The 14,940-nt window shown below is 41.8% G+C and overlaps 1 protein-coding gene across 1 annotated transcript in view; it reads right to left on the reverse strand.

The window, feature by feature from the left end:
* Positions 1 to 1,113, reverse strand: part of LOC135510966 (V-type proton ATPase subunit B, brain isoform-like) — a 46,329-nt gene extending 45,216 nt beyond the window's left edge. Inside the window, exon 1 of the mRNA XM_064932330.1 lies at positions 893 to 1,113. Within this exon, the coding sequence (XP_064788402.1) occupies positions 893 to 998 (106 nt within the window). The 5' untranslated portion in view covers positions 999 to 1,113. The remainder of the gene's footprint in view (positions 1 to 892) is intronic.
* Between the last annotated feature and the right edge of the window lie 13,827 nt (positions 1,114 to 14,940).

Genomic DNA, 14,940 nt, shown 5'->3' on the forward strand with positions numbered 1-14,940 from the left:
TGGCTTTTATTTCATGTAGAAGTTGATGAATAACATCCTTGGACATGGATTAAAAAAAAAAAACACTTACAGCCAATGAAAACAATGAAAGGCACTGCACACTAGGAAAGAACCTTAGATGTATATTTTGGAATGGGGGCATCGACTGGCTATTAGTTTTACTCTTTGCAATGGCAGTCAAACATGTTTAAAATGTGTATGCAAATTACGGCAAGGATAGGGAATTAATCGATGAAAAATTAATGTATGAGACATCCTCTCCTGCAGCCTCTCACGTGATTTCGTCACATGAGTGGGATAATCAGCCCATCTGTTACTATTCATGTCTTCCTATGAATCATTTCCACACCAGAAGTCCACAACCCAATACAATTAGCTAGCTACAATTTCCAATAAATGAAGCAACATCGAAGGCTGCAGTGTATTAAAAAAAAGTAGCTAAAGCCGTTGAATGCCTGACACGATATATTTCGCTACCGTTTCACGATTATTCAGTCAGCTGACAGTAGTTGAATTTGCTTAAACTAGCTAATGTTCACAACGCTATATTTAGTCCAACAGAGTACGTAGCTCTAAACATATGCATGTAACTATTATTAAACTCTGATTACAGAATTGAATATAACATACAAGCAAAGATGATTTAGACTTTTGCAAAACAGCTCCGCGTACTGTACAGGTTTGCTAACGAGCTAATGCTAACAATTGGGCCCATAAGCTAAAGTTAGCTTGCGAGCTAGTCATTTCACTCCGTTTTGCATTTTACTTATGTCGCCTACAGTGATAGTCAAGTTTTATATTGGATATTTCACAGACACTACGTTTTTTTCTAGCTACCGTTACCAAGCTATGGAGAAAAAAAAATCAACATTTGTTCTGGCTCGGTACGTACTCAGCCTTGGTTGTGAGATGTAGTTTCTGGTCACAGCCTGTGTGTGCGTCCTTGCCGCAGCAGGTCCGTTGATGTCCATTGTCCTGTTTCCCACCAATGTTGCCATGGTTAAATTAAAGAAACTCACTGGTTACCTGCTACGTTACAGTGTGCTGCTAGCTGCGAGGATATTAAATGACACTGCGCTGGCGGCTAGTCATATGACTTTGGAATCCGGATGTTTGGGTTTCCACTAGTTACTACAAACACAAAGTCAAAATTGTCTATAGCAAACATTTATAAAATAAATGGTCTTATTGGTCTTAATTTAAGGTTAGGATTATGCATAAGGGTTATCATTGTCGTCAGGTTTAAAATCCAGATGTTATGAAGATAAATTGTATAAATAGACGGGGTTTATGACTTTGTGGCTGTGGTAATTAGTGACGACAGGATGTTTGAGTGTACAAGAAGACAAGGTCTTCAGTTGGATGCGTACGCCGCTGTTAATCAATTAGATGCGCACGCCTCAGCACATTCATCTTTTTGAGTGGACAGTGAATATGGGATAGCCTACAAGACCGATCCTATGATATGCAATCATATTAACACGACTCTCAACCGATTAATTGGAGGAAATAGGTGAACATTTTCACACACACACTTAAGAGATTTCATAATGCCAAATGAAAATGTGATTATCTAGGTTGTCTTTCACAGCACATGTGGGGATTGCATTTCAGGTAGCCTATCTAGAGATGGACATTCTCCCAGCATGTCTGCCTTTTGGTTATAGTGGTACTTGTATATTGAGGGCCTACAGTTTTAAAGGTCCTTGAAAGTAGGCTACTTCAGTTAGAATACCTGAACAGGGCTACAAAAGGCCCAAATTGGATGACTTCTCACTGCCAGTGGTCCGGTAAAACCTATTTCAGTGTCTATTATTGCAGAAAATGTTTTTTATTTGAACTTATTAAGTTGTGTGGTTTCAGGTACGCTATTAGCAAATTATGAGAGTACAGCAGTATGCATGCAATTCCCACTGGAATCATAACTGAAAATCATGACTTCTCACTTTATAATTTAGTTTAATGGAATTTCAGGCAAAAGAGAGGTGCTTTGTCTGAAATCTTACATTGTATTCCACATAGCGTATTGCTACCCTACAGCACATTGGTATACTGTACGAGATAGTAATCTGTCACAATCGGTGATCTGCTTGTGCATCATGACCTTCATTTGAGCTACAGTAGTAGCCTACTGGCTCCAGATTGCTGAAATCACATGTGCCTCACACTCACACGATGTCCTGGTGAGTGCATTATCACTTATTTTGAGTGACAGGAAAAAAAACTGCACTGATCCTGTCTCACTTGAAGCAGCACGTCCAGCACAATAGGTTGTAAGCGAATGTTTGAAGATGGTTTTGAACTGGTGCCCCCTACCCAACTGACACACACACATACACACCAGCTCTCTGATGGCAGAAAAAGCACTACAGATTGAAGTGGGTAAGCGCTGCAGCGGTGAAGCTGACGACACAACCCATTCCCGTAGTCCCTGGAGAGCCTATCCAAACGTTTCAGACTGCATGCAAAAAAAATAGAAAATTAATGCTACTGAAGGGCTCCCACCCACAGGAGCACTGCCCTCATTTTAAAAATATAATTTTTTTCCTGAGTATTTTCAAATGAGTTCAAAGGATATTATTTCGCACAAACACCTTGTTACTATCTACCTAAACTACTTGGAATATTGTGTTACTGTAAAGGTGAGATCATTGTACATTTGGTGTTAGTTGATATGTTAAATCAACCAACAGTTGGTGTTAGTTGATATGTTAAATCAACCAACATTTGGTGCTAGTTGATATGTTAGGTCCACCAACATTTGGTGTTAGTTGATGTGTTAGATCCACCAACATTTGGTGTTAGTTGATATGTTAGATCCACCAACATTTGGTGTTAGTTGATATGTTAGATCCACCAACAAATGGATAAAATAATAAAGTCCTATTGTTTTCTACGGCTGTTAGTGGCTACATTTGTATTATTTAATTTGACTAAAATGTATTGATATGACTACACAAAGATTTCTATGATCTTGTATCTCAAGGCCAATTGACCTACACGAAATTAGATAGTTTCCCACATCCTCGAAAAATGTGAAAGCCCTTTGAAACACATTACTTGAGGTTGAGTCATCATGCCTACAGAATGCCTTTATATAAGAATGACATAATGTCTGTACATATAATGGTAAATACTGCAATTCAATTGTTATTGTTTCAAGTAAGGCCACTTAAAGGGGCAATCCGAGATTGTAAAAACAACAAACCGTTTTGAAGCTATACAGTGTTTGTTTACAATTACATTGTTCACAAACAGCAGAGTAAAAACAAGCTTATATTATGGGTTCTGATAGTGTAAGACAGTTGAACTACCGTAAGCTTGTGAGGTGTTAGTTATATTGTAACAATCTTAACCCATCACCGAGCGACCTCATCAGGAGGCCTAATGGCTCAGGTGTTGGGTTGACAGTCGCTGTAACTTTCCAAATGTGGGTCTGCTGCCGACCCACTTCCTCCTCACTTATCTCTTGTCGAAATAAAAGTTATCCGCAAGCTATCGCTTACTTGGGCACATAAATCAAATCAAATCAAATTTTATTTGTCACATACACATGGTTAGCAGATGTTAATGCGAGTGTAGCGAAATGCTTGTGCTTCTAGTTCCGACAATGCAGTAATAACCAACAAGTAATCTAACTAACAATTCCAAAACTACTGTCTTATACACACAAGTGTAAGGGGATAAAGAATATGTACATAAAGATATATGAATGAGTGATGGTACAGAGCAGCATAGGCAAGATACAGTAGATGGTATCGAGTACAGTATATACATATGAGATGAGTATGTAAACAAAGTGGCATAGTTAAAGTAGCTAGTGATACATGTATTACATAAAGATGCAGTAGATGATATATAGTACAGTATATACGTATACATATGAGATGAATAATGTAGGGTATGTAAACATTATATTAGGTAGCATTGTTTAACATGGCTAGTGATATATTTTACATAATTTCCCATCAATTCCCATTATTAAAGTGGCTGGAGTTGAGTCAGTGTGTTGGCAGCAGCCACTCAATGTTAGTGGTTGCTGTTTAACAGTCTGATGGCCTTGAGATAGAAGCTGTTTTTCAGTCTCTCGGTCCCAGCTTTGATGCACCTGTACTGACCTCGCCTTCTGGATGATAGCAGGGTGAACAGGCAGTGGCTCGGGTGGTTGTTGTCCTTGATGATCTTTATGGCCTTCCTGTAACATCGGGTGGTGTAGGTGTCCTGGAGGGCAGGTAGTTTGCCCCCGGTGATGCGTTGTGCAGACCTCACTACCCTCTGGAGAGCCTTACGGTTGTGGGCGGAGCAGTTGCCGTACCAGGCGGTGATACAGCCCGCCAGGATGCTCTCGATTGTGCATCTATAGAAGTTTGTGAGTGCTTTTGGTGACAAGCCGAATTTCTTCAGCCTCCTGAGGTTGAAGAGGAGCTGCTGCGCCTTCTTCACGATTCTGTCTGTGTGGGTGGACCAATTCAGTTTGTCTGTGATGTGTATGCCGAGGAACTTAAAACTTACTACCCTCTCCACTACTGTTCCATCGATGTGGATAGGGGGGTGTTCCCTCTGCTGTTTCCTGAAGTCCACAATAGTTTTGTTGACGTTGAGTGCATGTGCAGGACTTCTTCTTTGCCATGAGGTGAAGCAGTGAGCAAGAGATTTGTCAGGCAGCAGACCCATGTTTGGAAAGTTTGTGAAATCCACTAGACATAACAAAAGTTTGGCTACAAGTAAGTCTGAACCTAGTAGAATAGTCTGTAACTATTCTGTCTGGAAGAAGTCCCTTTTTACAAGTTTAAAACTGTTATTTTCTGTGGTTTAGTCTGTGAAAACAATGTGATTAAAAAGGGAGGAATATGCAGTTTGTAAAGGAAAGGACATTTATTGAACTGTGAAGACTAACTTTGTAATTAAAAACTGCTTAATTAGCGCATTTGAGGATTAAACGTTAGTGAGAGAAGTGAATGAAGATCATGTGACTGAGGAAAATATTGCTGTGGCAGAACAGAACGTGACCATGTTGAGGACAATATTCAAGTGACAATCAGGAGCCTTTTGATGAATGAAAAATGGCTGGAATTGTTGAAAACATTGGACAGTTTGATGAAGATATTGAGCTGTTGAACTCATGTACAGAACACTTTGAATATTTTTTTCTTGCAAATGACATTGATAAGGACAAAATTGTGCCTACATGTTTCAGTGTAATGGCGCCAAAGACGTTTAATTTACTACACAGCCTGCTACACCCAGACAGGCCAGGTAATAAGATGTATGGGGATATTGTGGAAATACAATATATATACAAAAATACAGTGGCAAGAAAAAGGTTGTGAACCCTTTGAAATTACCTGGATTTCTGCATAAATTGGTCATCAAATTTGATCTGATCTTCATCTAAGTCACAACAATAGACAAACATTTTTTTTATTTTTTTTCACCTTTATTTAACCAGGTAGGCAAGTTGAGAACAAGTTCTCATTTACAATTGCGACCTGGCCAAGATAAAGCAAAGCAGTTCGACACATACAACGACACAGAGTTACACATGGAGAAAAACAAACATACAGTCAATAATACAGTATAAACAAGTCTATATACGATGTGAGCAAATGAGGTGAGATAAGGGAGGTAAAGGCAAAAAAAGGCCATGGTGGCAAAGTAAATACAATATAGCAAGTAAAACACTGGGGATGTGGTGATTGACAGAGTCGAAAGCCTTGGCCAGATCAATGAACACGTCTGCACAGTAATGTTTCTTATCGATGGTGGTTAAGATATCGTTTAGGACCTTGAGTGTGGCTGAGGTGCACCCATGACCAGCTCTGAAACCAGATTGCATAGCAGAGAAGGTATGGTGAGATTCGAAATGGTCGGTAATCTGTTTGTTGACTTGGCTTTCGAAGACCTTAGAAAGGCATGGTAGGATAGATATAGGTCTGTAGCAGTTTGGGTCAAGAGTGTCCCCTCCTTTGAAGAGGGGGATGACCGCAGCTGCTTTCCAATCTTTGGGGATCTCAGACGACACGAAAGAGAGGTTGAACAGGCTAGTAATAGGGGTGGCAACAATTTCGGCAGATAATTTTAGAAAGAAAGGGTCCAGATTGTCTAGCCCGGCTGATTTGTAGGGGTCCAGATTTTGCAGCTCTTTCAGAACATCAGCTGAACGGATTTCGGAGAAGGAGAAATGGGGAAGGCTTGGGCGAGTTGCTGTGGGGGGGGGCAGTGCTGTTGACCGGGGTAGGAGTAGCCAGGTGGAAAGCATGGCCAGCCGTTGAAAAATGCTTATTGAAATTCTCCATTATGGTGGATTTATCAGTGGTGACAGTGTTTCCTATCTTCAGTGCAGTGGGCAGCTGGGAGGAGGTGTTCTTATTCTCCATGGACTTTACAGTGTCCCAGAACTTTTTTGAGTTAGTGTTGCAGGAAGCAAATATCTGCTTGAAAAAGCTAGCCTTGGCTTTTCTAACTGCCTGTGTATAATGGTTTCTACCTTCCCTGAACAGCTGCATATCACGGGGGCTGTTCGATGCTAATGCAGAACGCCATAGGACGTTTTTGTGTTGGTTAAGGGCAGTCAGGTCTGGGGAGAACCAAGGGCTATATCTGTTCCTGGTTCTAAATTTCTTGAATGGGGCATGTTTATTTAAGATGGTTAGGAATGCATTTAAAAAAAATATCCAGGCATCCTCTACTGACGGGATGAGATCAATATCCTTCCAGGATACCCCGGCCAGGTCGATTAGAAAGGCCTGCTCGCTGAAGTGTTTCAGGGAGCGTTTTACAGTGATGAGTGGGGGTCGTTTGACCGCTGACCCATTACGGATGCAGGCAATGAGGCAGTGATCGCTGAGATTTTGGTTGAAGACAGCAGAGGTGTATTTAGAGGGCAAGTTGGTTAGGATGATATCTATGAGGGTGCCCGTGTTTAAGGCTTTGGGGAGGTACCTGGTTCATTGATAATTTGTGTGAGATTGAGGGCATCAAGTTTAGATTGTAGGATGGCTGGGGTGTTAAGCATGTTCCAGTTTAGGTCGCCTAGCAGCACGAGCTCTGAAGATAGATGGGGGCAATCAGTTCACATATGGTGTCCAGAGCACAGCTGGGGGCAGAGGGTGGTCTATAGCAGACTGCAACGGTGAGAGACTTGTTTTTAGAGAGGTGGATTTTTAAAAGTAGAAGTTCAAATTGTTTGGGTACAGACCTGGATAGTAGCACAGAACTCTGCAGGCTATATTTGCAGTAGATTGCAACACCGCCCCCTTTGGCAGTTCTATCTTGTCTGAAAAGGTTGTAGTTTGGAATTAAAATTTCTGAATTTTTGGTAGTCTTCCTAAGCCAAGATTCAGACACAGCTAGAACACCTGGGTTGGCAGAGTGTGCTAAAGCAGTGAATAGAACAAACTTAGAGAGGAGGCTTCTAATGTTAACATGCATGAAACCAAGGCTATTACGGTTACAGAAGTCGTCAAAAGAGAGTGCCTGGGGAATAGGAGTGGAGCAAGGCACTGTAGGGCCTGGATTCACCTCTACATCGCCAGAGGAACAGAGGAGGAGTAGAATAAGGGTGCGGCTGAAAGCAATAAGAATTGGTTGTCTAGAATGTCTGGAACAGAGAGTAAAAGGAGGTTTCTGGGGGCGATAAAATATCATCAAGGTATAATATACAGACAAAGGTATGGTAGGATGTGAATACAGTGGAGGTAAACCTAGGTATTGAGTGATGAAGAGAGAGATATTGTCTCTAGAAACATCATTGAAACTAGGAGATGTCATTGCATGTGTGGGTGGTGGAACTAATAGGTTGGATAAGGTATGGTGAGCAGGGCTCTACAGTGAAATAAGCCAATAAACACTAACCAGAACAGCAATGGACAAGGCATATTGACATTAAGGAGAGGCATGCTTAGTCGAGTGATCAAAAGGGTCCAGAGAGTGGAGGTTGGTTGGGGGTTGGTTGGGGGTCACGGCGATTTAGACAGGTAGCCAGGCCATCGGTAGCAAGCTAGCATAGGATGGACGTCTGTTATTAGCCACAAATCACACAACAACAACAAACATAAAAACAATAGATATAGCTAGAGGCCATTCCTGGGAGTGCATTCTGATGAAGATCGTCAAAGGTAAGGGAATATTTAAAATGTGATTTCTGATTTCTGTTGACTCCAACATGGCGGATAATTTTATTTATTTTCTGAGCGCCGTCTCAGATTATTGCATGGTTTGTTTTTTCCGTAAAGTTATTTTGAAATCTGACACAGCGGTTGCATTAAGGAGAGGTATATCTATAATTCCATGTGTATAACTTGTATTTTCATTTATGATGAGTATTTCTGTAAAATGATGTGGCTCTCTGCAATATCACCAAATGTTTTTGGAACTAGTGAACGTAACACGCCAATGTAAACTCAGATTTTTTTTATATAAATATGAACTTTATCAAACAAAACATACATGTATTGTGTAACATGAAGTCCTATGAGTGTCATCTGATGAAGATCATCAAATGTTAGTGATTCATTTTATCTCTATTTGTGCTTTTTGTGACTCCTCTCTTTGGCTGGAAAAATGGCTGGGTTTTTCTGTGAGCTGGTGGTCACCTAACATAATCGTTTGTGGTGCCTTCGCTGTAAAGCCTATTTGAAATCGGACACTGTGGTGGGATTAACAACAAGATTACCTTTAAAAAAATATAATATACATGTATGTTTGAGGAATGTTAATTATGAAATTGCTGTTGTTTTGAATTTGGCGCCCTGCACTTTCACTGGCTGTTGTCATATCATCCCGTTAACGGGATTGGAGCCCTAAGAAGATTTATTAAGAAGAATCCTAGTGTTAGCAAAAGACTTGCAGCAAAAGAACATGCTAACATCTCTGTTGATGAGTCTATGATACGTAATACACTAAGCAAGAATGGTGTTCATGGGAGGAAACCACGGAAGAAGCCACTGCTGTCCAAAAAAAACATTTCTGCACATCTGAAGTTTGCAAAGGTGCACCTGGATGTTCCACAGTGCTACTGGCAAAATAGTCTGTGGACAGATGAAACTACAGTTGAGTTGTTTGGAAGGAACACACAACACTATGTGTGGAGAAAAAAGGCACAGCACACCAACATCAAATTCTCATCCCAACTGTAAAGTATGGTGGAGGTAGCATCATGGTTTGGGGCTGCTTTGCTGCCTCAGGGCCTGGACAGCTTGCTATCATCAAAGGAAATATGAATTCCCAAGTTTATCAATACATTTTGCAGGAGAATGTTAGTGGCCCAGTCGGAGTCCTGACCTCAACCTGAATGAGATGCTGTGGCATGATCTCAAGAGAGTAGTTCACACCAGAAATCCCAAGAATATTGTTGAACTGAAACAATCGTGTAAAGAGGAATGGTCCAAAATTCCTCCTGACCACAGGTCTGATCCGCAACTACAGAAAACGTTTGGTTGAGGTTATTACTACCAAAGGAGGGTCAACCAGTTATTAAATCCAAGGGTTCACATACTTTTCCACCCTGCACTGTGAATGTTTACACGGTGTGTTCAATAAAGACAGGAAAACGTATAATTGTTTGTGTGTTATTCATTTAACCTGTTGAAACTCTAGGGGCGCAATTTCATTTTTGGATGAAAAACGTTCCCGTTTTAAACAAGATATTTTGTCACAAAAAGATGCTCGACTATGCATATAATTGATAGCTTTCGAAAGAAAACACTCTGACGTGTCCAGAACTGCAAAGATATTTTCTGTGCGTGCCCTAGAACGTGAGCTTCAGGCAAAACCAAGATGAGACGGCATCCAGGAAATGAGCAGTATTTTTGAGGCTCTGTTTTCCATTGTCTCCTTATATGGCTGTGAATGCGAGAGGAGTACGTCTGCCCTTTCTGTCGTTTCCCCAAGGTGTCTGCAGCATTGTGACGTATTTGTAGGCATATCATTGGAAGATTGACCATAAGAGACCACATTTACCAGGTGTCCGCCCGGTGTCCTGCGCCGAAATTGGTACGCAAAAGTCAGCTGCAAGTATTTTTCCATGGAATTTAGAGAAGAATGAAGGCTTCCACGAACTATATATCAATGAAGAGATATGTGAAAAAACACCTTGAGGATTGATTCCAAACAACGTTTGCCATGTTTCGGTCGATATTATGGAGTTAATTCGGAAAAAGTTTGACGTTGTAGGTGACTGAATTTTCGGTTCGTTTCGGTAGCCAAATGTGATGTACAAAACGGAGCGATTTCTCCTACACACAGACACTTTCAGGAAAAACTGCGCATTTGGTATGTAACTGAGAGTCTCCTCATTGAAAACATCCGAAGCTCTTCAAAGGTAAATGATTTTATTTATTTGGTTATCTGGTTTTTGTGAAAATGTTGCGTGCTAAATGTTACTCAAAATGCTAAGCTAGCTTAGCATACTCTTACACAAATTAGTCAATTGCTATGGTTCAAAAGCATATTTTGAAAATCTGAGATGACAGTGTTGTTAAGAAAAGGCTAAGCTTGAGAGCAGGCGCATTATTTTCATTTTATTTGCAATTTTCAGAAATCGTTAACGTTGCGTTATGCTAATGAGCCTGAGGCTTTAGTCACGATCCCGGATCCGGGATGGGGAGATTCAAGAGGTTAAGCAGACTGTGTTTATCTATTTTTGTGACCTAGATAAACACACCGTGTCACCGTCATAGGATGCCACCTTTCAAACAAGTCAGTTTGTAAAATGTCTGCCCTGTTAGAGCTGCCCTGCCCTGCCAACTCTAAGTGCAGTCATTGTGGTGGGGAAAAAAAGAAAAGAGAGCTGGTCAGCGTACCTGAATGGGCAACACCGATAGTACAAGTCCTTAACAAGGATGGTGGAATCACGATATGTGGAGACTTTAAAATCACCCTGTGTTGTTGGCTGAGCTGTATCCGCTACCACACACTACTTGCAGATGCACGTGGATGAAAATTCAAAGGAGATCGTGACACACAAATGTCTCTTCAGGTACTGTCGCCTACCGTTTGGAATCACAAGTGTGCCAGACCTGTTCCAGAGGGCAATGGACCAGATCTTGAATGGATTACCAGGAGTACATTGCTACCTGGATGATATCCTTGTTACTGGAAATGATGAAGAGGGACATTTGATTTTTAGCTCAGTGCGCAAGTCTAACTTAGTTTTTTTCGCAAAGGTATCATTATCTGGCTAATAATGGGGGCCACTCATTGCTACAACGGAATGCCGCTAGTGTCCCAAGAAATTGTCACTTTCCTACAGGTGAATGGCGTACAACACATCAGGTCCGCACCATATCCTCCTTCTATCAACAGGCTGGTGGAGAGGTTTCTACAGACCATGATACATGCCTTAAAAGCGTCTCAGGGTCAAGGGACACTGCACCAATGCTTGAACAGATTCCTGCTATCCTACAGGATCATACCTCACTACAACCAAGGCTTTGCCTGCATCGCTACTCATGAAGCGAGAGCTATGCACAAGCTTCGAACTACTCAAACCTCTGAATGCAAAGGAGACAGTGTGATGTCAACAGGAGAGTCAAGTCAAACATTGTGAACTGAGAGCAATGGACAGAGCTTTCAATCCTGGAGAAATTGTCTTAGCTAGGAACTACCTCAAAGGACCAATGTGGGTTCCTGCTACAGTCATTGCACAGACTGGTCCTGTGTCCTACACTGTCCAAACTGCAGAGGACGTCATCTGGAAAAGGCACACAGATCAGTTACTGTTGAGTAAATGCACATGTTGTTGAGTAAAAGCACCAGTCGTGAGTGGTCTGGAGCTGTTGCTGGGTGATGCCCTGACCCAGCGATCGTCATCTAGAGGGTCACAGTCACCTTCTCAGGACACCAGCTCAGCCGCACCAACACAGGTGTTTGGCGAGACTGTGACACAGGCAACTCGCATGCCTACACCTGTGTCAACGCCACAGTCTAAAGGCATTGTTGAGAGTCACGTTGACCACCTATGAGAAATAGATGGGCACCTAGATGTTTGGACTTGTGGACAGACCCTCCCAACTATTAATGTAAACTCAGCAAAAAAATAAATGTCCCTTTTTCAGGACCCTGTCTTTCAAAGATAGTCCGTAAAAATCCAAATAACTTCACAGATTTTCATTGTAAAGGGTTTAAACACTGTTTTCCATGCTTGTTCAATTAACCATAAACAATTAATGAACATGCACCTGTGGAACAGTCGTTAAGACACTAACAGCTTATAGACGGTAGGCAATTCATGTCACAGTTAAGAAAACTTAGGACACTAAAGAGGCCTTTTTACTGACTCTGAAAAACCCCAAAAGAAAGATGCCCAGGGTCCCTGCTCATCTGCATGAATGTGCCTTAGGAATGCTGCAAAGAGGCATGAGGGACTGCAGATGTGGCCAGGGCAATAAATTGCGATGTCCGTACTGTGAGACGCCTAAGACAGTGCTACAGGGAGACAAGACGGACAGCTGATTGTCTTCGCAGTGGCAGACCACGTTGTAACAACACCTGCACAGGTTTGGTACATCCGAACATCACACCTGTTGGACAGGTACAGGATGGCAACAACAAATGCCCAAGTTACACAAGGAACGCACAATCCCTCCATCAGTGCTCAGACTGAGAGAGGCTGGACCGAGGGCTTGTAGGCCTGTTGTAAGGCAGGTCCTCACCAGACATCATCGGCAACAACGTCACCTATGGGCACAAACCCACCGTCGCTGTACCAGACAGGACTGACAAAAAGTGCTCTTCTCTGGCGAGTTGCGGTTTTGCGTTTATCGTCATTTCTGGGGGGAATGGCCAGCGCAGAGCCCGGATCTCAATCCCATTGAGCACGTCAGGGAGCTGTTGGATCGGAGGCTGAGGGCTAGGGCCATTCCCTACAGAAATATCAGGTGCCTTGGTGGAAGAGTGGGGTAACATTTCACAGCAAGAACTGGCAAATCTGGTGCAGCCCATGAGGAGGGGGTGCACTACAGTACTTACTGCAGCTGGTGGCCACACCAGATACTGACTGTTACTTTTGATTTTGACCCCCCTTTGTTCAGGGACACATTATTCCATTTCTGTTAGTCACATGTCTGTGGAACTTGTTCAATTTTTGTCTCAGTTGTTGAATCTTGTTATGTTCATACAAATATTTAAACATGTTAAGTTTGCTGAAGATAAATGCAGTTGACAGTGAGAGGACGTTTATTTTTTTGCTGAGTGTAGGAGGGGAGGAGTTATGCATTGGGGTTGTGCCGCAGATTATCAAGGGGATTATGTGTGTTGAGATGATCAGGTTCTAGATAAATAGTTGAACTGAATTCCTGTCTCCCGTCTCATCATTATTGAATTGCTATAAAGACGTGGTTATGAAACCCATGAGATGTAACACCTAGTGTGCATGTCAACACCACCAGCATTGCTAAAATTGAATAGTAGGTTAATTCGGGAGTTCATGTGTCGTCTCCCGGTCAGGGAAAGGGAAGGGGGACATTGACAGTTCAACTGTTCATTAGTAAGAGGCAGATGTCGGCAGCAGAACAAGTTTTAAACAAGTTAAGACTAGGTAGCTTGTTTCAACAGCATATCTAACTTGCTGATTCATTTATATGCGCTATACCACAGGAGGTTGGTGGCATCTTAATGTTTTCCATGTGTTTGATGCCATTCCATTTGCTCTGTTCCAGCCATTCTTTTGAGCCTTCCTCCCCTCAGCAGCCTCCTGTATGCCATACACACTCATAGATTCTACCCACACATCCACAGGCACATACACTGACACTCTCGCACCTCCCCACACATACACACGCACACGCATGCACACTCACACACTGAAGCTCATACACACGCACACACACACATTCACTCGCACACTACACACACACACAACCACACGGCAGGTAGCCTCGAGGTTGGAGAGTTGGGCCAGTAACTGAAAGGTCGCTGGTTCGAACCTCAGAGCCGACATGGTGAAAAATATGTTGCTGTGCCCTTGAGCAAGGCACTTAACCCCAATTGCTCTAGGAGTGCTGGACAATAGTGACCCTGGCTGTGACCCCACTCCCTGCAGGTGTCTTAGGTAGAGTTGGGCTATGCAAGAAACACATTTCCATTACACACTTGTGTGTAACAGAACAAATATAAACACCCCAAAAGTATTCTTACATCTCCACACAATTACCTTATTCGCTGCTGCTACTATTTATTATATTTATCCTGCTGCTCAATCACTTTAACTTTAACCCTGATTACACAACTTTCACCAGTATCCCTTTCATTAATTGGTACTGATGTTGACCTTGTATATAGTGTATATTTTTTGTATTTCTCATGTGTATTTATTTTATATGACTTAGTATTACTGCAATGTTGAGGAAGAGCTCAAAGAAAGCATTTCACTTTACTGTTTACACCTGCTGTATCCTGTGCACATGACAAATAAACTCTGATTTGATTGGATTAGATTTAGTATGATCAGCTGATAGCCCGGCCCAGTGGTTCTTGCTTGCTTATGAGTGGAGGCCTTCATATACAGTGCCTTCAGAAAGTATTCACACCCCTTGGCATTTTCCACATTGTGTTGTGTTACAGCCTGAATTAAATGGTTCTCACCCATCTACACACAACAAATGTCACTGGCCTACATACATACAATACCCCATAATGTCAATGTGAAATTATGTTTTTAGACATTTTTACTAAATAATTTAAAATGAAAAGCTGAAATGTCTTGAGTCAGTAAGTATTTACCCCTTTGTTATGTCAAGCCGAAAAAAGTTCAGGAGTAAACATGTGCTTAACAAGTCACATAATAAATTGCATGGACTGTGTGCAATAACAGTGTTTAACACAATTTATTTATCTGTACCCCACACATACAATTATCTGTAAAGTGGGTCCCTCAGTTGAGCAGTGAATTTCAAACACAGATTCAGCCACACATCTACCGGGGAGGTAGATGGGTAAAAC

Source organism: Oncorhynchus masou, chromosome 23 (genome assembly GCF_036934945.1).
Source record: "Oncorhynchus masou masou isolate Uvic2021 chromosome 23, UVic_Omas_1.1, whole genome shotgun sequence".
NCBI lineage: Eukaryota > Metazoa > Chordata > Actinopteri > Salmoniformes > Salmonidae > Oncorhynchus > Oncorhynchus masou.